Genomic DNA, 21,691 nt, shown 5'->3' on the forward strand with positions numbered 1-21,691 from the left:
TAGAAGGCGACTAGAGGGGACGGGAGCGGGGGGCCAGAAATCCTCCCCTCCTTGTATTTCTTTAACTTTCTAAAATGGGAAACAGAAGAAGGAGTCACGCGGGGAGTGCTCATCCTCCTCGAAGGCTCAGACTGGGGTGTCTAAATGTGTGTGGATGTAACCAAGATGTGAAAAAAGGAGAGATAGGTAGTATGTTTGAGGAAAGGAACCTGGATGTTTTGGCTCTGAGCGAAACGAAGCTCAAGGGTAAAGGGGAAGAGTGGTTTGGGAATGTCTGGGGAGTAAAGTCAGGGGTTAGTGAGAGGACAAGAGCAAGGGAAGGAGTAGCAGTACTCCTGAAACAGGAGTTGTGGGAGTATGTGATAGAATGTAAGAAAGTAAATTCTCGATTAATATGGGTAAAACTGAAAGTTGATGGAGAGAGATGGGTGATTATTGGTGCATATGCACCTGGGCATGAGAAGAAAGATCATGAGAGGCAAGTGTTTTGGGAGCAGCTGAATGAGTGTGTTAGTGGTTTTGATGCACGAGACCGGGTTATAGTGATGGGTGATTTGAATGCAAAGGTGAGTAATGTGGCAGTTGAGGGAATAATTGGTATACATGGGGTGTTCAGTGTTGTAAATGGAAATGGTGAAGAGCTTGTAGATTAATGTGCTGAAAAAGGACTGGTGATTGGGAATACCTGGTTTAAAAAGCGAGATATACATAAGTATACGTATGTAAGTAGGAGAGATGGCCAGAGAGCGTTATTAGATTACGTGTTAATTGACAGGCGCGCGAAAGAGAGACTTTTGGATGTTAATGTGCTGAGAGGTGCAACTGGAGGGATGTCTGATCATTATCTTGTGGAGGCTAAGGTGAAGATTTGTATGGGTTTTCAGAAAAGAAGAGTGAATGTTGGGGTGAAGAGGGTGGTGAGAGTAAGTGAGCTTGGGAAGGAGACTTGTGTGAGGAAGTACCAGGAGAGACTGAGTACAGAATGGAAAAAGGTGAGAACAATGGAAGTAAGGGGAGTGGGGGAGGAATGGGATGTATTTAGGGAAGCAGTGATGGATTGCGCAAAAGATGCTTGTGGCATGAGAAGAGTGGGAGGTGGGTTGATTAGAAAGGGTAGTGAGTGGTAGGATGAAGAAGTAAGATTATTAGTGAAAGAGAAGAGAGAGGCATTTGGACGATTTTTGCAGGGAAAAAATGCAATTGAGTGGGAGATGTATGAAAGAAAGAGACAGGAGGTCAAGAGAAAGGTGCAAGAGGTGAAAAAGAGGGCAAATGAGAGTTGGGGTGAGAGAGTATCATTAAATTTTAGGGAGAATAAAAAGATGTTCTGGAAGGAGGTAAATAAAGTGCGTAAGACAAGGGAGCAAATGGGAACTTCAGTGAAGGGCGCAAATGGGAAGGTGATAACAAGTAGTGGTGATGTGAGAAGGAGATGGAGTGAGTATTTTGAAGGTTTGTTGAATGTGTTTGATGATAGAGTGGCAGATATAGGGTGTTTTGGTCGAGGTGGTGTGCAAAGTGAGAGGGTTAGGGAAAATGATTTGGTAAACAGAGAAGAGGTAGTAAAAGCTTTGCGGAAGATGAAAGCCGGCAAGGCAGCAGGTTTGGATGGTATTGCAGTGGAATTTATTAAAAAAGGGGGTGACTGTATTATTGACTGGTTGGTAAGGTTATTTAATGTATGTATGACTCATGGTGAGGTGCCTGAAGATTGGCGGAATGCGTGCATAGTGCCTTTGTACAAAGGCAAAGGGGATAAGAGTGAGTGCTCAAATTACAGAGGTATAAGTTTGTTGAGTATTCCTGGTAAATTATATGGGAGGGCATTGATTGAGAGGGTGAAGGCATGTACAGAGCATCAGATTGGGGAAGAGCAGTGTGGTTTCAGAAGTGGTAGAGGATGTGTGGATCAGGTGTTTGCTTTGAAGAATGTATGTGAGAAATACTTAGAAAAGCAAATGGATTTGTATGTAGCATTTATGGATCTGGAGAAGGCATATGATAGAGTTGATAGAGATGCTCTGTGGAAGGTATTAAAAATATATGGTGTGGGAGGCAAGTTGTTAGAAGCAGTGAAAAGTTTTTATCGAGGATGTAAGGCACGTGTACGTGTAGGAAGAGAGGAAAGTGATTGGTTCTCAGTGAATGTAGGTTTGCGGCAGGGGTGTGTGATGTCGCCATGGTTGTTTAATTTGTTTATGGATGGGGTTGTTAGGGAGGTGAATGCAAGAGTTTTGGAAAGAGGGGCAAGTATGAAGTCTGTTGGGGATAAGAGAGCTTGGAAAAGTGAGTCAGTTGTTGTTCGCTGATGATACAGCGCTGGTGGCTGATTCATGTGAGAAACTGCAGAAGCTGGTGACTGAGTTTGGTAAAGTGTGTGAAAGAAGAAAGTTAAGAGTAAATGTGAATAAGAGCAAGGTAATTAGGTACAGTAGGGTTGAGGGTCAAGTCAATTGGGAGGTAAGTTTGAATGGAGAAAAACTGGAGGAAGTAAAGTGTTTTAGATATCTGGGAGTGGATCTGGCAGCGGATGGAACCATGGAAGCGGAAATGGATCATAGGATGGGGGAGGGGGCGAAAATTCTGGGAGCCTTGAAGAATGTGTGGAAGTCGAGAACATTATCTCGGAAAGCAAAAATGGGTATGTTTGAAGGAATAGTGGTTCCAACAATGTTGTATGGTTGCGAGGCGTGGGCTATGGATAGAGTTGTGCGCAGGAGGATGGATGTGCTGGAAATGAGATGTTTGAGGACAATGTGTGGTGTGAGGTGGTTTGATCGAGTAAGCAACGTAATGGTAAGAGAGATGTGTGTAAATAAAAAGAGCGTGGTTGAGAGAGCAGAAGAGGGTGTTTTGAAATGGTTTGGGCACATGGAGAGAATGAGTGTGGAAAGATTGACCAAGAGGATATATGTGTCGGAGGTGGAGGGAACGAGGAGAAGTGGGAGACCAAATTGGAGGGGGAAAGATGGAGTGAAAAAGATTTTGTGTGATCGGGGCCTGAACATGCAGGAGGGTGAAAGGAGGGCAAGGAATAGAGTGAATTGGATCGATGTGGTATACCGGGGTTGACGTGCTGTCAGTGGATTGAATCAGGGCATGTGAAGCGTCTGGGGTAAACCATGGAAAGCTGTGTAGGTATGTATATTTGAGTGTGTGGGCGTATGTATATACATGTATATGGGGGTGGGTTGGGCCATTTCTTTCGTCTGTTTCCTTGCGCTACCTCGCAAACGCGAGAGACAGCGACAAAGCAAAAAAAAAAAAAAAAAAATATATATATATATATATATATATATATATATATATATATATATATATATATATATATATATATGTATGTATGTATGTATATGTATGTATATCAAACAACACTGATGAAGGATATTCACACTGTAATGGTTAAGCAGACATTAATTAGTCGTCCCTGGCTCATTGCTAAACTTCACTTCACCAGGCACACTCACCTGAAATTATACGCCCCAGACATGTACGAGTTACACTTTCTCGTCTGCATTCTGGACAGCACCCATGTTACCAAGATTGCAAACACCGACTCATCGTATCATAGACCCCTCGAATCCAAGTTGTTGTTTTTCTCCTACGCTGAAGACAATGAACACATATTCCTCAAATGTCATGCATGCATCCTACACACACACACACACACACACACACACACACACACACACACACACACACACAAACACACACACACACACACACACACACACACACTTCTTAACCTGCAGGAACCCCATAGAGAGGGACTCTGTGGCAGAAAAATACGGCAAGATAAGGTCGTAGTCATACCAATCACATTGTCACGTCTGCTTCATCTCACCACTACTCTTCCTGACATGAATGATTGGATGTCTTTTATCGTCTATTCTTCTTCGGTTTCAGTGTAATGACTGTGAGTCTCGCCCGCTGCTCTTGATGAAAATAGATTCACTGGCACTGATGTTGCAATTTAAAGAGATCTTTGGGGCAGCAGACTTATCTACAGCTGTGTCTTAGAAAATAACGGTTGTCATTTGGCAGATAATTTCAGCGAGTGTATATGCGGTCTCAAGTTACGGACAACAGTCCTTTTCGACGCCTGGCCTTAAGTAGGATATGAAAAAGGAAAGTGGAAAAACCTACCTTCTGAAAATGGATTGGTCGTAGATGTTGGGAAAGACATGAGATGGTGCGGAATTCTAAAGCTTAGCGATGTAGGGGAAGAAGGAAATATTACAAAGGCCCAACAGTGAGTTGCTGATGGCCACACAGTCATCATGTGACGCAGTGGATTGTCCAGTGTTGTGAGGTCTAGCTAATGGTGGGGCTAGACAACCAGACAGGAGGAGCGACCACAGCGATGCATGTAGAAAACGGAAAGAGAAACGAAAGTGCGGGGTAGGGCGAACCTTATGACAACCAACAGGTGTCCCCATGACTGATCATAATGGTTCTTTACAGTAACCCAACAGGGACTTTAGTTATGAGTCATAAGTGTTAAGTAACGATGTAACAGTCCCACCTTACTCAGCCTGAGTTTGTAATCTTTGGATCTACTTGTACTTGAGAGAGAGAGAGAGAGAGAGAGAGAGAGAGAGAGAGAGAGAGAGAGAGAGAGAGAGAGAGAGAGAGAGAGAGAGAGAGAGAGTCTAGATGAAAGTGACGGTGGGGCGTGTTGCTGAAGGGGGAAGAGAGCAGAACAACCAGGGTTGTGGACACGCCACTTCAGTGGACGGTAGGAAGTGAAGACAGAAGAGCTTATGGTATCAGGGTATCAGGGCCGTGGGACGGAAGGACGGGTATGAAGGCCGTTGAACAGAAAGTATGAGTATGAGGGCCGTGGGACGGCAGGACGGGTATGAGGGACATGGGACGGACAGTACCAGTATGAGTGACGAGGGTGGGATGGCTGGACAGGGTGAACAGCACGACTGACCCCATAGTAAAATGGGAGGGATGTGGGTCGTCGCGATCACACTGTATATACAGGAGAGTGTGTTGCTATGAAGCGGGTCTTCGTATGAATCAATTCTTCGACCTCTTTCCCTCAGGAGGAACACTGTAATCAACAGCGCTACTTTATAAGGACCCCGACCGCCCTCCACCCATACTTTTCCCTCGTTTCTTCAGCAAAATTGTACAGCTTTTTAAAAGCACCGTTTTGCTACAGCCAGTGAACAAGCTTAAGGTAAAAGAGCTCTGTCCACGACCTGTGAACGAATAGACGAGCCAAAGGTTAATTTGTAAGTTTTACAAAATGTCGTGGAACCGGTGAAGGATGGTGGCAGATCCCCTGCGTTCTTGGAGAACCACAGTGGAAAAATATAGAGGGGCGTTATGTCCAATGGGTGTGACCGGTATCGTGGTAGCTCTCGATCCTTATTATAGGCAATCGTGATGAATCCTCATTGTAGGCAATCGTGGTGAATCCTCATTATAAGCGATGGCGTTGAATCCTCATTACATGTAATCAGTCCTCGTACTGTACACTGGATCTTCATGTAATGTGATTGAATTCTCATGACGTATCAGATCCAGGCCGCGTCTGGCAGATCACTATAATACTGTGTTGGTGTTGAACGTAACATCTATTTCACCCGTGTTCCGTGTCGTTCGGTCTCTACTGATAACCCAGAACCTCTGTCTCGTGTCGCCGGGTCTCCACTGAGAACCCATGTCTCGTGTCGCCGGGTCTCTTCTGAGAACTCATATCTCGTGTCGCCGGGTCTCTACTGAGAACCCGTGTCTCGTGCGTGTCGTCGAGTCTTTGAGAACCCACACAACAGACTCGCACGTCATATAATCGTCATCACTCCAACATAAACATGTCATGAGAGATGATGAGAAATATAACGTCATATGACACTCTTTCTCACTGGCAGTGAGAATACTGCATTCCCTCCACTCCTTGTACATGTGCGCCGACGAATACAACTTAACCTGCCACCTTCTCCTTCCTAGCTCTCGTCTCAACTTGCCTTCATCAGAACTGTCTGCCATCCATTACACAGGCCATACCCCTTAATGAATCATCAGCCTCGGCATAACTACCACAACAGCTTCAACAAGCCTGGTTCCATGTTTCCAGACACGGTGTACGCGGTGGTGGACTGCGGGGGAGGCACGGTGGACATCACTGTCCACCAGATGACAGACAGGTTGACGGGACACCTCAAAGAACTGCACAAGGCTACAGGAGGACCCTATGGCTCCACTGGTAAGTGGTCCATTACTTCAGTAAGTATATATATATATATATATATATATATATATATATATATATATATATATATATATATATATATCTTTTTCTTTTAAACTATTCGCCATTTCCCGCGTTAGTGAGGTAGCGTTAGGAACAGAGGACTGGGCCTTTTTTGGAATATCCTCACCTGGCCTCCTCTGTTCCTTCTTTTGGAAAATTAAAAAAAAAAAAAAAAGAGAGGGGAGGATTTCCAGCCCCCCGCTCCCTCCCCTTTTAGTCGCCTTCTACGACACGCAGGGAATACGTGGGAAGTATTCTTAATCCCCTATCCCCAGGGATAATATATATATATATATATATATATATATATATATATATATATATATATATATATATATATATATTTATTTATTTATTTATTTTGCTTTGTCGCTGTCTCCCGCGTCAGAGAGGTAGCGCAAGGAAACAGACGAAAGAATGGCCCAACCCGCCCACACACACACATATATACATACATGTCCACACACGTACAATATACATACCTATACATCTCAATGTATACATATATATACACACGTACATAATTCATAATGTCTGCCTTTATTTGTTCCCATCGCCACCTCGCCACACATGGAATAACAACCCCCTCCCCCCTCATGTGTGCGAGGTAGCGCTAGTAAAAACACCAAAGGCCCCATTCGTTCACACTCAGTCTCTAGCTGTCATGTAATAATGCATATATATATATATATATATATATATATATATATATATATATATATATATATATATATATATATATATATATATATATATATATTCCTATGAGTACACGGTGAAAATGAAACACGATAAGTTCCCAAGTGCACTTTCGTGCAATAATCACATCATCAGGGGAGACACAAGAGAGAAATATAATAATCAGTTGATAAACAACGAAGGGACGTAGCTAGGACGCCATACGGTAAACATGCGATTGTCCAAGACAGACAACGAGCGTATCATAAACTTATTATTTCACAAATATTATCAACAATAAATTTATCCAATTTGTATAGACCATCACTAATATTAAGATTATAATTCTTTGTGTATTTGATAATAGAAGATTCAATGATATTTCTCGTGGTAATAGAGTTAGAGTTAGTAACTGAGATGGCATTACTCCAGTCAATATAATGATCATAGATTTTAACGTGATTAAACAAGGCATTTGATTCTTGTCCCGTTCTTATACTATATTTATGTTGCTTATGTCTAACAGAAAGATCCTTACCAGTCTGTCCAACATAAAACTTATCACAATTTCTACATAGCTCTTTATAGATGCAACTAGGAAAATTTTCTGGTGAAATCCTGATTAAGATATTCTTTATAGTATTATTGTTGCTGAAGGCAACATTTACATTAAAGAATTTAAGCAACATGGGAAGCAAAGTAAGATTATTAATAATAGGGAGAACTAAAAGATTCTTGGTGTCAATTGGAGGTTTGGCTCAACTCATAAGATGATTTCTTTGCTAATAGACGAAAGAATGGCCCAACCAACCCACATACACATGTATGTACATACACGTCCACACACGCACATATACATACCTATACATTTCAACCTCTATATATATATATATATATATATATATATATATATATATATATATATATATATATATATATATACACAGACATATACACATATACACATGTATATAATTCACACTTGCTGCCTTTATTCTTTCCCGTCGCCACCCCGCCACACATGAACTGACAACCCCCTCCCCCCGTATGCGCGCCAGGTAGCGCTAGGAAAAGACAACAACGGCCACATTCGTTCACACTCAATCTCTAGCTGTCATGTATAATGCACCGAAACTACAGCTCCCTTTCCGCATCCAGGTCCCACAAAACTTTCCATGGTTTACCCAAGACGCTTCACATGCCCTGGTTCAATCTACTGAAAGCACGTCGACGCCGGTATACCACATCGTTCCAGTTCACTCTATTCCTTGCACGCCTTTCACCCTCCTGAACGCTCAGGCTCCGATCGCTCAAAATCTTTTTCACTCCATCTTTCCACCTCCAGTTTGGTCTCCCACTTCTCGTTCCCTCCACCTCTGACACATATATCCTCTTGACTCATTCTCTCCATGTGACCAAACCATTTCAAAACACCCTGAATTCACTTTCATTTTTTCTTGAAATATATGAAACACCCTGAATTCATTTTCATTTTTTCTTGAAATATATGAAACGTTTCGGTCACACGAACACCCCCCTCTTTATTCAGATTGATTATAAATGATACAACACGATATAAAGAAGAAAAGAGGAACAAATCATCCTAAAGTATCACAGATGAGAGTTGTGACGAAGGTGATATGTTGATCCATGGATCGTGTTCCCTTGGATTTCATGCGTGGTAGTGTGGTCAGTCGGATTAAATCTCATTGGGTCAACGGTTGAGGGTTTACCTGAGGTCTCCACACCTGGAATAGTCCGGTGGAGGCAGAGAGTGGAGTCATTGAGGTGCGGTAGAGAATAACTGGTGAGTACTAGCATATCCTGTACTTTGATGACTTATGAAGGGATTATATTCTCTTATGTACATGACTTGTTATCTGTTAGTCTTGTAGGGTCATGGCAATGTTTCAGTATTATCGTGTTTTCAGTAAGATGCTGACGAGTGTTGTTTCGGGCCTCCATTTTGAATATGAAGGGTTAATCATTGACTGAGTGATGCAGTAGTCATACCAATGTAGTTCACTTTGTTTTGAACTATACAACCTTCATCTGGGCAGGAGTGCTTGTAGATTACTTTGGTTGACTGTATTGGGTTATTATTGCTCTGAGCGAGGATGTTTCTCGTAACGGAGTCAATAGTCTTCTTGTTCTTGTAGTAAAATGATGATGTTGAGACGACCTTCACAGAATTTGCAGGTAACTTTCCTATGTATTATCTTCAGGCCTGAAATACGTTTGTTAGGCCAATAGACAGGAGACATCTGTGTTTTTTAGAAACTTCGATGAGTGAAGGTTGCTTGTTGGGTGTAATCAACTAGTCGAGTTCGGAGGAACACACTTGTCTCGCAATCAGTTACTTTATTGGAAAAACCATTGTCATCTAAAAATCTGCTTGACTCTGGTGACTTAATGGTGGAAAAAGTCCCATGATGAAGAGTCCTTGTAAGTACGACTTAGGTAGGTGGTAATAACGCTTATATTGTTCTTCTCGGGGCACTCGCTTCCACCGTTCAAACGCCTGTCCAAAATCAGTTGACTTACAAGTGGACAAGGTGTATGGGCCTGATAGCATAATTCCTAGCGTCCTTGTTGAGTGTCCCTCGGAGGCAGTTCTCATACTTGCTCACCTCATTCTCTCTTTTTATGAAGACCCAAACGTTTCTTTCTTGAAAACATCTCTTGGTTCAGCTCATCCCCAAGAAAAGAAACCTGTCGTACTATCGATCGCTCTTACTGCTGTCCCAAAGTCTTCAAAAACTGTCTTCAAGCTCTTACCTCCTGGAATAGTTAGATTCGTATTTCTTTCTTCCAGATCACCATTGGGACTTTCATAGTTCAAGTTCTGCTGGTGATCATCTTTCCTATTTGACCCATACACCTTTGGTCTTCCTCTCTTGGGGAATCTAGTGAATCTTTTGTCGTGGTCTTCGACATCATTAACCTATTTGACATGGTTTGGTACATGTCTTTGCTTTCAAGATCCTTCCTTTGGCTAGTTGTCTTCTTTCTGCTTTCTGTCCAGCCATACCGCTGCATTAGTCGTTGATGAAGCTATACATCTATATGTTATCCTGTCAATAATGATGTCCACCGGGGTTCTATCCTGTTGCCTACCGTCTTTCTTCCCCATATTAATGATCTGCATTCTTCAGCTTCTAAACCCTACTCTCTCTTATGTCTATGATTCCACTATATTTACTTCAACCCTCTATCTTCTTCCCCTTTCCTTCTCAGTGATCAGTGATACTCGATCCTCTTGCACTGAACATATCTCGTCTCATAATCCAGACCTCTGTAGCATCACAGAATGGGGAAGAAGTAACCTGATGAACGTTAACAGTGAAAGCAATTTCTAACAATCTCTCTCTTTTAATCTAATTTACATTCCACAGTTGAATTTCAGAACACTACATTTCCCCCTGTATTAAGACTCGGCAAAAGCCGTAGCCTTCATTTGTTCGGGGAAAATCTACATCTGTGTAAGTGCTGTGGTTACTTTGTGAGCAGCTATTCTACGTCAGTGAGAGGCCCCATTCTCTCCAGTATGGAATACCGTCCGCTTACCTGGGGATGGCTTTTCCTTAGCCTCTCGCTCGACTAGAATGCAATCGTCTCATCTGTTCCCCGTCCTCCAATCGCTTCTTTGTTCGCTATAGCACTGTTTTCTCTTCTGTCTTCACCGCTTCTCTCATGAGCTTTCTGCTTGTGTCCAATTGGGATCCTACGACCTTGGCCTGTGGCACGCAGCTGGCTGCTGCTTCCCATAATTTCTGTGTGGAGACCAGCTACACGAGGGTTGACCTTTATGAAGCCTCCTCATCCAGCGAAGCTGTGGAATTCTCCGTCTTATATCTTTCTTCCTATAACCTTCCCATCTTTGAGGGTCAGGTTTACAAACACCTGCTGTATCCCCTGCCTTACATCTTTTGTCTCACCTCATCCGAAATGGCCATGAAGGGCGCAAGATTTTGCGCACGCCACTTCAGTCACTACTGTAGTCTCACTACAGTATGACTGACTGTCTCACTAGATTATGACTGACTCGTCTCACTATACTGTGAGTGATTGTCTCTTCACTGTGACTGACTGTTTTTACTCTATGATTGACTGTCTCACAGTATGATTGACTCGTCTCACTACACTATGATTGTATCACTACACTGTTACAGATTGTCTCATTACACTATGATTTACTGACCGCACTGTGACTGACTGGCTGACTACATTATGACTGACAGTTTAAAAGCACTTTAACTATCTGACTACGCTATGACTGTCTCATTACACTATGACTATCTCACTGCACTATGACAGATTGTCTCACTTGAACACTTCACACTGACCTTTTCACTTCACTATGACTGTTGTAGCTATGACTGACTGTCTCGCTCACTATGATTCATTTCATTATCCTAAATGTTTAATTACATTAAAGCACCTGTCAAAAGTCAACAAGGTTTTCCCAGTCTAAGAAAAGATATAAATTTAAATAGAGTTTCCTCCTTTTTTTGGCATTTCAGAAAAAATCATAAAGCAGTTCATAAGAGTGACATATTTCATTATGATAATTATATCATGGACAGTGTGTGCGTTAGTCCATGGGATACTTCCGCTCTACTTTATTTCTTGATTTCTTGTAAATTCACTATGCATAATCAGTTGCTATTGGCTGGTATATGCAGTTAAGGAAACCCCCTTAACACACCTGTAAAGCATTAAGCACAAATATAGGTATTGCTTCAACCTCCCCAAAATTCTCTCGCCTGAAACGTGTACATGAAAACAAATAAAGATATCTACGGAAATGCTGAGGATATGTTTGAATAATGTTCACTCCCCGTATTTTGTTCTTCAACGCGAGTTGTTTCACCAGGTGTGGATGCGGAGTTTGAGCGGTTTCTGGAGACCATCTTCAGCCCCGACTTCTTGGCCACCTTCCGCCAGCAGCGCCCAGCCGCCTACGTGGACCTCATGATCGCCTTCGAGTCGCGCAAGAGGAACGCCTCGCCCTATAGGAGCAATCCTCTAAATATTGCCCTGCCATTCTCCTTCATCGACCTGTACCGCAAGTTCAAGGGCAAGGACGTAAGTATTTCTATGAAAACAGTTGTCTAGAGCAAGATTCTTCTCACTGCCTTGCCATTCTCATCGGCCTCGTCGGCAAATTCAAAACTAGTCATGAAAAAGATTCTCAGTTGAAAGTCAATTCCAGTACATTCAGTTTTGAGAGAATTGTTAAATATTTTCATGTTGAAATGGTAATATTCCATTCTAAGGGCACCAAGATATGTCTTCTTAATGGAACTGTGTGATATTGATACATCTCCAGCACCTAGTAAAATTGATTTTGAGGTGTTATCCTCTTGGTGGTTGTGAAGGTAGGGAAACTAAAGGGTTATTTAAAATATAAATAGGTGAAATTCTCGTTGAAATGAGCAGAATCAGTGAAGACATTACTTAAGTTAACTTTGAATTTCAGATTCATCTGGATTTATTCTGAAAATTCACATAAAATCAGTTTACAGAGATGTTATTCGTTTCTATTCAGGCGTTCGGGATGTTTGTAGCGACACGAATCCTTTGACAGAGACACCCTTACGTTGTTATATTTCGTTTATTGCATCGAAATTTAAGGTTAATTTAGTGTATTAGAGCGATTTAGATTATTTTTTTTTGTAAGTTTCGTCGATTTATAGAATATTTTTCAGGTAATGCTAAATTCTTAATCCATAAACCTCTTATGGACCTAGTCCATGGAACGGATTCGACCTTGCAGCCATACAAACAAAAATTACATCATTATGTTGTATCCTTCTTATGGAAGGATGAAATGCAAAAGATGGTGTGCGCTCGAGGCCTGTGCCAGCAGGAAGGAGAAAGGCATTGGAACGATGTGCTACACTTGGGTCGATGTGCTGACTGGACTGGACCATAGCATGTGAAGTATCGGGTAGACCATTGAAAGGTCTGTGAGGCTAGGTTGTGGATAGGGAGATGTGGTTCGGTGCCTTACACATGTCAGCTAGAGAATTGTTGTGAACGGATGCTGCCTACGGCTGTTCCAGGCGCTACCTTGCTAACGAAGGAAATGACTATCAAATATGAAAAATAAGAAAATAGTTGTTAAATTGAAGCTCTAATTGGGGCTACTTGGGGAGGTTTGGTTGATAGTTCATAGCTTTAATGATTTCTGCATGTATTTCACCAACTTTTACTTTGACGAATCCCTTATATTTCCAAATCATCATAATTGATAATGTAGGATAAAAAACTGTAAAAAATCATGTTGTATGGATCTCTAAACCAACTCTAGGAAGTTGGAGAAATGCAGAAGACTAAATATCACCCAGTTCCTTACAAAAATTGAATGGTGCCTGTCAGCAAGCAAATAGAATAATTTTCTAGTACAGTCTGTGGATGAGGCAATTATTAGCAAGCTATAATTAACTTATATAAGGATGTTCGTATCTTACACATGGTCAAAACTAGACTATGAAGTTCAAGTTTGCTCACTATTCCTAAAGAACTACATAGAGGTTATGGTGTCCATAGGAGAGAAACAATATTGTACCAGAATTAAGGAAGTTGAGTTACAGGTAAAGTCTACAAGTCTTAAGATTGCCCACCATGAAAGAGAGAATAGTGAGGAGTGATCTGATCACTACCTTTTAAGTTTTCAATTTAGTTTGATGTTGACAGTGATCAGTTTAGAGGATATAGAAAACCAGAGGTCACAACAATAAATTGAGAAACTTATTAAAAAAGTATGAAGAAATATTTTGATATTGAGTGGAAGATGAATTGGATAAAGATGTAATTGTGAGAAGCATATAGTAGCTTATTAGGTTGTAAGATAGTAGAGAATATTCAAGAAATGTGGCCCCTTATGTGTAATTACATAATTATTCATTTGTATTATTTATCCCTGCAAATAGGGGACAAAGAATACTGCCCTCTTATTCCCAGCATGCCGTAAAAGGTATTTTCCAAAGGAAGGAACAGAACAAATAGCCAAGTGAGTCCCCCCCCCCCCGGCTCAGTCATCTGTTCTTGACACTACCTTGCTTATGCAGGAGATGGAGAGTATATATGAAAAAACTTTGTACTGTACATGGAGGGAGTTGTACACTTGTGGGGCCCCAACTGTTGAACGTTCCCTACTATTGTACAACATTTATTCACAACCTTTGCTGTATAGGCTGTTCTTTACATTTTCTTTTAAAGTTTCGTGCTGAATTTCATGTTATGTCCTGTGGTTACTCTATCCTTATGCCTACCTAAGAACTATTCACTGTCTGCATCATCTATTCTTTTTATATACTTCCTCCCCACACAGTACAAGAAGTGTGATTACAAATTGGCACATGCACACACACAAAGGGATTTTACTAAGAGAGAATATCAAGACCTGACCATTGTAACAAGGTCTACAAAAAAGAAGCAAAATGAAGGGATGAAACAAGTAAAACTAGAGAAGAAAAGTATGGAGATGTTAAGATAAAAAACAGGATCATAGATTGATGCAACTAGAGATGAATGGAGTGAAACAAAAAACCATTTGAAAATTATGTTAAGTGTTATAAAATGAAAGAGGAACTCAGGGAATATAGAATTAAGATAAATGATCATGAGAATAGATTGGTATTAGTTGATGTGCTTGGTGAAGTAAGTAACTAGTGGAATGAAGGTAGAATGATTACAGAGCAGATGTCAGAAGGGGTTAGTCTAGATGTTCTAGAGGCTATTGAACAAGAGGAAATGTCCATGGCACAGTAAATATTATTTAATAATAGGGAGGAAAATGAAGATATGGAGCTGGATGACAGACTTGGAAAATGTCAACTAATGCAGTGGGACAGGAATTTGGGACACAAACCGAGATGCTCAGGGCATTGAGTGAAGCTGTAGATAGAAATATACTGTTAGAATACTGAGCAAAATTAATGGTACAGTAGATGAAAATTTCAGAAAAGTGCAGAACATACAGAATCAATGCTTATAGTAAAAAGGGAGGCTACAGAGAAAGCCAGTGGTAGAGAGGTTAATGAACCAAAACTGATGGACTTAGCTGGAATATGAGTGGCCTTTGACTAAGTAGTGATTGATCTAAATCTCTTACTATTTTCGGTTTGGATGGAAAACTTACACTAAGTAAAGAGAAAAGGGAAAACGAAAGGGTTACTAGTGGCAGTAGACTTGCAAGATGCTGCCTCTTTGATAAAGGAATAAAGAACTAATATCTTCTCTATGAGACACATTTATCTAATGATGTTCTCACTAGTCCCTTTTTTATATTTTACTATAATCTACACTCACGAGTCCAGTTCAAAGGTGACGTTTGTGCTTATTCCAACATCAACACACCTGTTGCATGCCTCAACGAACTCGAGTCCCCAAACTTTGATGTTATGTGGCTCAAGGTCTGTCTTCCTACTACAACACTTTTCCTCTGTTGTGCCTATTACTCTCCTAATTCTACCAATTTTATATCCTTCTTCAACTAACTAAACTCCTGCCATGAGACTGTGACATCCTCTCACCCACAAGCCGAGATCCTCTACCTTGGGAATATCACCATCCATCTTAGGGAACAGCTGAATTCCTCCCATTTGGATAGTGGAGGTACTGAAGCCCTTATGTTCTCCATTCTTTATGATTTAGAACAAATTGTCTCCCACCCTACATATATTCCTGACTGCTGTGACCATTCTCCTAATAGTCTGGATTTGTTTTTTTACCTCTAGTCCATCCCTCTGTAAATGCACAGTCTTGCCCCAATTGGTTCATCTGATCACACTAATAAACGTATCTATCCTAATTACACATCCCTCACCAGCTGCCTCTTGTAAGCATGAATACTGGCATCTCAACAAAGCTGACAGGAATAACTTAATGTAACTTCTTTTCTAGCTTTCCTTAGGTAAATTATTGTCTCTTATGTGATGGTGCTTCTGTCTCCACTAAACACATGGCAAAGGTTATTCTTGTGGAAATCGAAGCATTTATCCCTTCTTCCTCTAGGACAACTTCTTCATCCATCCCATGGTTCAGTTGCTCCTGTTCTGAGGTCATTCAGGCAAGGGATCAGGCAAATTAGGCTTGGAAAAACTCTCCTTCCTCTGGCTTCCACTCATGTTATTTGTGAGGTGAAGCATTCATTTATTCAAAAGAAGTGCAATAACTTATCTTTGTCATCCATTGATAGGTCTTTCTGGTCTTTAGCTAAGGGCATCTCAAACAACTTCTATCGCTCTACCTTTCCTTCTTTTTTCTGTTCTGATGGTACTATAGCTGTATCTCCCATAGACAAAGCAACTCTCTTTGGTTCCTGTTTCTCCTCAAACTCCACCTTGGATGACTCAAAACATTCCTTCACCTCAAGATGCTCCTCTTAATAATCCTATGCCTCTTCCTGTAATCCCTTTTTAGACTGTCTGAAAAGCACTTCTTTCTCTGGACACAAGTATCTATCCCCATGTAATGAAAGAGTGTGCTTATGAACTTGCACCAGTGCTCGCTTTGTTCCATTTCTTTTAAAGACCAAAATTTTCCTTCTTGGAAGCATGCATTGATTCATCCCATCCCTAAGAAGGGTGACCATTCCAACCCCTTCTAACGATTGTCCTATTGCTCTAACATCTACCATTTGACAGGGTGTGGTATCAGGGTCTCATCTCTAAGCTCCCCTCTTTGGTTTCCCTCCCTTACTTTACTCCTTTATATGTAGGTTCCCCTCTGGCAGATCATGTTTCATGTTAAACAGATGACACTAGTTCTAGTTAGGGTATATGACTAGGTACGTGGGTATTAGCCGAAGAAGTGGAGTAGGCGAACAGTCTTTATTTCTCTTGCATGACTTCAGTAGTTGAAGATGAACACATTTAACAAATGAGGTTCCAAAGGCACACTTAGCCTGAGTTCAGATAATGTAACAAAGGTCACCAATGGAGTTTTGGGACTATTGCTCTTTTTGATCAATGTGAATGACATGTCTAAAGATAAGGGCTTTTATATGAATATGTTTGCATATGATGCAAAAGTCATGAGAGAGTTGAAAAACAATAAGGATTACATTAACTTATAAGTGAACCTAAACACCTAAAGTTAGTCTGACACATGGTTAATGAAATAAAACTCAAGCAAATGTAAAGTTAATGAGGATGCCACAAAGTGAAAGAAGGCCGTAATATGTGTATTTGCTAGAGGGAAATAAGCTTCATGGTTCTGTGTGAGAAGCATGTGGAAGTCATCATCCCTAACTTGTTGCAAAGGCCCACATTAAGAAATTGGTGAAGGATATAAATTGTCTTCTGGCAAACATCAGAATACCTATCAAGTGAATAGATAAGAAAATATTTAGCAAGCGAAAAGTGAAAGAAGGCCGTAATATGTGTATTTGCTAGAAGGAAATAAGCTTCATGGTTCTGTGTGAGAAGCATGTGGAAGTCATCATCCCTAACTTGTTGCAAAGGCCCACATTAAGAAATTGGTGAAGGATATAAATTGTCTTCTGGCAAACATCAGAATACCTATCAAGTGAATAGATAAGAAAATATTTAGCAAGCTCTTCACATCTTACAAAAGGCCAGAACTAGAATATGCTTCTCAGTTTAGTCACTGCACATAAAGAAGCACATAGAGCTAACAAAGAAGGTCCAGAGGAGGTTAACCAAGATGGTACAATAATTAAGAGTGCTTAATTGCAGGGATGGGCATGAGGTTTTAAAGTTATCCACCTTGGAAGAGAGAAGAGTTAGGGATGATATGATCATTACCTTTGTTTTAAAACAGATCAATGACAGTACTTCAAGAAATGTAGAGAAAGAGCAACCAGAGGATATAATGTGAAATTAATCAAGAAATTTTTTTAAAAAGATGGTGGAAGAATGGAACAGAATGACTGAGGACAGCATACACAAATTAAAGAAGTTGAATGATAGCAGAGGTGTGATGCACTGAAACCACATCCAGGCCCCTCACACCTTTCCACAGTTTCCCTTAATTGCATCATATACCCTTGTTCAATACAGTGCCAGCATGACACCCACTATGTATGTCACTCTAATCCACTCTATCCCGTGCACACCTTTCATCCTCCTGCACCTTCAGCCCCCAATCATGCAAAATTTATTTCACTCCATCCTTCCATTTCGATTTTGGTCTCCCTCTTCTTGTCCCCTCTGCTTCTGACACATATATCCTCTTTGTCAACCCCTCCTCATTCATTTATATCCATATTTCAGCACACCCTCTTCAGGTCTTTCAAGCATACTTATATTGTTACCTTATCTCTCTTTTACCCACTTATTACTTGCTTGTTTAATCCCCTCACACCACAAAATGTCTTCAAAAGTTTCATTTGCAACACATCCACACTCCACACATTCTCCTCCATAGCCCATCTTTGCATCCATATAACATTGCTTTGACTACCATACCTCCATGCATACCCATTTTCAACCTCTCTTTCCTTCCACATGCTCCTCAATGCTCCCAGGACCTTCACCTCCTCATCCACCCAGTGGCTTAATTCTGCTTCCATGGTTGCATTTGCTGCCTTGTCCTCTGTCAGGTATGTAAAAAACTCACTTCCTCCAAAATCTCTCCATTTAAACACACTCCATCTAACTTGCCCCCCTGCAGTGCTGAATCAAATAACCTTGTTTTTATTCACATTTACTCTCAACTTCATCCTTCACACACGCTTTTAAACTCAGACACAAACTTCTGTAGTTTCTCATTTGAGTCTCACCAGTGCTGTGTCATAAGCAAACAACAATTTACTCTTCCTAGGCACACCTCATCCCCTACAGACTACATACTTTCCCCTTGCTCCATGACCCTTGCATTTACCTCTCTCCTATCCATTAATAAATTAAACAGCCATGGTGACATCCACACCTCTGCTGCAAACAAGCCTTCACCTGGAATCATTCACCCACCTCTCTACTTATTCACTCATATGCTTTACACTCATTTCAGTTCTCTCCTGTGGATGCTTTTCACCCTCTTGCATGTTGTGGCCCAAGCACTCAAAATCTTTTTTGCTCCATCCTGCCATCTTTAGTTTGATCTTCTTTCTTGTTCCCTTCATTTCTGACACATTTATCTTGTTAATCAGCCTCTCTCTCTCTCTCTCTCTCTCTCTCTCTCTCTCTCTCTCTCTCTCTCTCTCTCTCTCTCTCTCTCTCTCTCTCTCTCTGTGGTGTCCTTGGCAGTAGCCTCTCCATAACTAATGAACTCCATTGCTGCTTCTTAGCCTTTATGCCTCAACCTTAACAGGTCACTAGTAGAGGACAGCTTTAGTGCAGTTTTTGTAAAAGCTCCTACCTACTGCTCCTATAGCTTTCATCCCACACCATATGATCTTCTACAAGGAATCTCTGTCAGCCACATGCAAAGCCATCAGTTTCTCTAAGTATATCTCATTCCCATTCTTTAAAGAGAAGACATGATCCACACATCCTTTGCTACTCTTGTAACCACACTGTTCTTCCCCAGTCTGATGCTCCTTACATGCCTTCACCTTCTCAATGACCACCCTCCCTTTCAACTTGCCAGGTACACACAACAAATTAATCTCTCTCTCTTGTTCAGACACTTCCCATTGTCCTTCCCTTGTCTTTATACAAAGGCACTGTACATGCATTCCGTCAATCCTCAGGCACCTCACCATGCATACATACAATAAAAATCTTAACTAATGGACGAAAAACACAGTCATCCCCTTTCTTGAAGAATTCTTCTACAGTACCATCTGCAACAGCTGCCTTGCTACATTTCCTCTAACTCAAGGTTTCACTACCCCTCCTTTCTTCACCAAATCACTTTCCAAAACTTTCTCACTTCAAATACATGCCCAACTCAAATCCCTTCTGTCTGCCACACTGTTTTCAGAATGCTAGCTCCATCTCCTCCTCACTTCACCACTTAACTATTACCACTTCCCTGTTTGCCTTCTTCACCTTTGTTTCCATTTGCTCACTTTATTTTTTCTCACTATTAACCTTCCAGAACATCTTGTTCTCCCTGAAGTTTACTGATAGTTGCTCACCACCAATTCTCATTTGCCCTCTTTTATTTCAACCTAATCCTCTTCCTGCTTTTGTTGTACATTTCCAAATTATTTGCATTTCTTTCTTGTAAGTACTTACCATTCTCATTTTCACTAGCAACTTTACCTTATCATCCTATCACTCTACCTTTTCTCACCTGCCTATCTCCCACCTTCTGCATGCCACACACGTCCCTTGCATACGCCAGCACTGCTTTCCTAGATATTTTCCATTCCTCACCAACTCCCCTCGCTTCATTTACTCGCATCTTTTGCATTTCTACACCCAATCTCTCCTAGAATTTCTTCACACATCCCTTTTCCAAGCTCACTTACTTTCTTCTCCTCTTCACACTCATATTACTTTCCTTTTCCAAAACTCTTTGCAAATCTTCCTACTGACCTCCAACAGGCAATAATGAGACATCCCACTTGCTGCCCTACTCATCACATTCACATTCAAGAATTTTTCTTTTGCTTGCATATCAATAAGTATGTAATCCAATAATGTCCTCTTATCACCTTTCCCAAGCACTGATATATACAGTACTTTTCACCAGGAATTCCCAGTCACCAGTTCTTTTACATCACACAACTCCACAAGCTGTTTGCCATTCCTATTCACCTCACTGATTACCCAATGTCCTCCAATTATACCCTCAGCTACTACTTTACTCACTCTTGCATTTAAATCACCCATTACTAATATGCAATCTATTGCATGAAAACTGCAGGCACACTCACCAAATTGGAGATGGAAGGCTGAAGTCAAAAAGACTTTGAGTGATTGGAGCCTGATCTTGCAGGAGGTTGAGAGACATGCATGGGATCAAGTGAATGGGAATGATGTGATGTACATTGGTTAATGTACTGTCAGTGGACGGAACCAGGGCACATGAAGTGGCTGTAGGACCTGGTTGTGGATAGGGGACTGTGGTTTTGCTGCGTTACACATGGCAGCTAAAGAATGATGTGAATGAATGCGGCCTTTCTTCATTAGTTCATGGTGCTGCCTTGCTAACATGGGAAATGGTGGACAAGTATATAAAAAAGATTGTATTTTTTTCTTTCATACTTATTTGCCATTTCCTGCATTAGCAAGGTAGTGCCAGGAGCAGATGAAGAATGCTACATTCTATCACATCCAAACTTTAGCCCCCATGTGTAATGTAACAAAACCACAGCCCCCTATAAACAACCAGGCCCCACAGACCTTTCCATAGTTTCCCTGCAGCCACTTCATATGCTGTGGTTCAGTTCACTGGCAGCATGTCAACCTATGTATAGCCACATCATTCCAGTTCACTCTGTCCTTTCACTCTCCTGCATGATCAAACTTGGAACACTCAAAATCTTTTTCACTTCATCCTTCCATCTCCAATTTGGTCTCCCCTTTCAAGATGTCTCCTCACTCATTCTCTCCATGTGTCCAAGCTATTTTAGTACACTCTCCTCAGCTCTTTCAACCACATGTGTCATGTTAACACACCACTCTCTTACCCTTTTATTACTTACTAGATCAAACCACATCACACCTCATGTTGTCCTCAGACGTTTCATTTCCAACACATCCACCCTCCTTTGCATATCCTCATTTGTAGCCCATGACTTGCATCCATGCAACACTGTTGAGACTGTACCTTCAAACTTCCTGACAACAACCTCCCTTTCCACACATTCCTTGATGC

At 41.1% G+C, this 21,691-nt stretch overlaps 1 protein-coding gene across 3 annotated transcripts in view; it reads left to right on the top strand.

Moving 5' to 3' along the window:
• LOC139754654 (uncharacterized) overlaps positions 1–21,691 on the top strand; it is a 313,149-nt gene that overhangs the window by 243,250 nt on the left and 48,208 nt on the right. For all 3 annotated transcript variants that reach the window (XM_071672184.1, XM_071672183.1, XM_071672185.1), the window contains 2 exons: positions 6,092–6,220; positions 11,823–12,034. In XM_071672184.1, the coding sequence (XP_071528285.1) occupies positions 6,092–6,220; positions 11,823–12,034 (341 nt within the window). The remainder of the gene's footprint in view (positions 1–6,091; positions 6,221–11,822; positions 12,035–21,691) is intronic.

The sequence above is a fragment of the Panulirus ornatus genome, chromosome 17 (genome assembly GCF_036320965.1).
Source record: "Panulirus ornatus isolate Po-2019 chromosome 17, ASM3632096v1, whole genome shotgun sequence".
NCBI classification, from domain to species: Eukaryota; Metazoa; Arthropoda; class Malacostraca; order Decapoda; family Palinuridae; genus Panulirus; species Panulirus ornatus.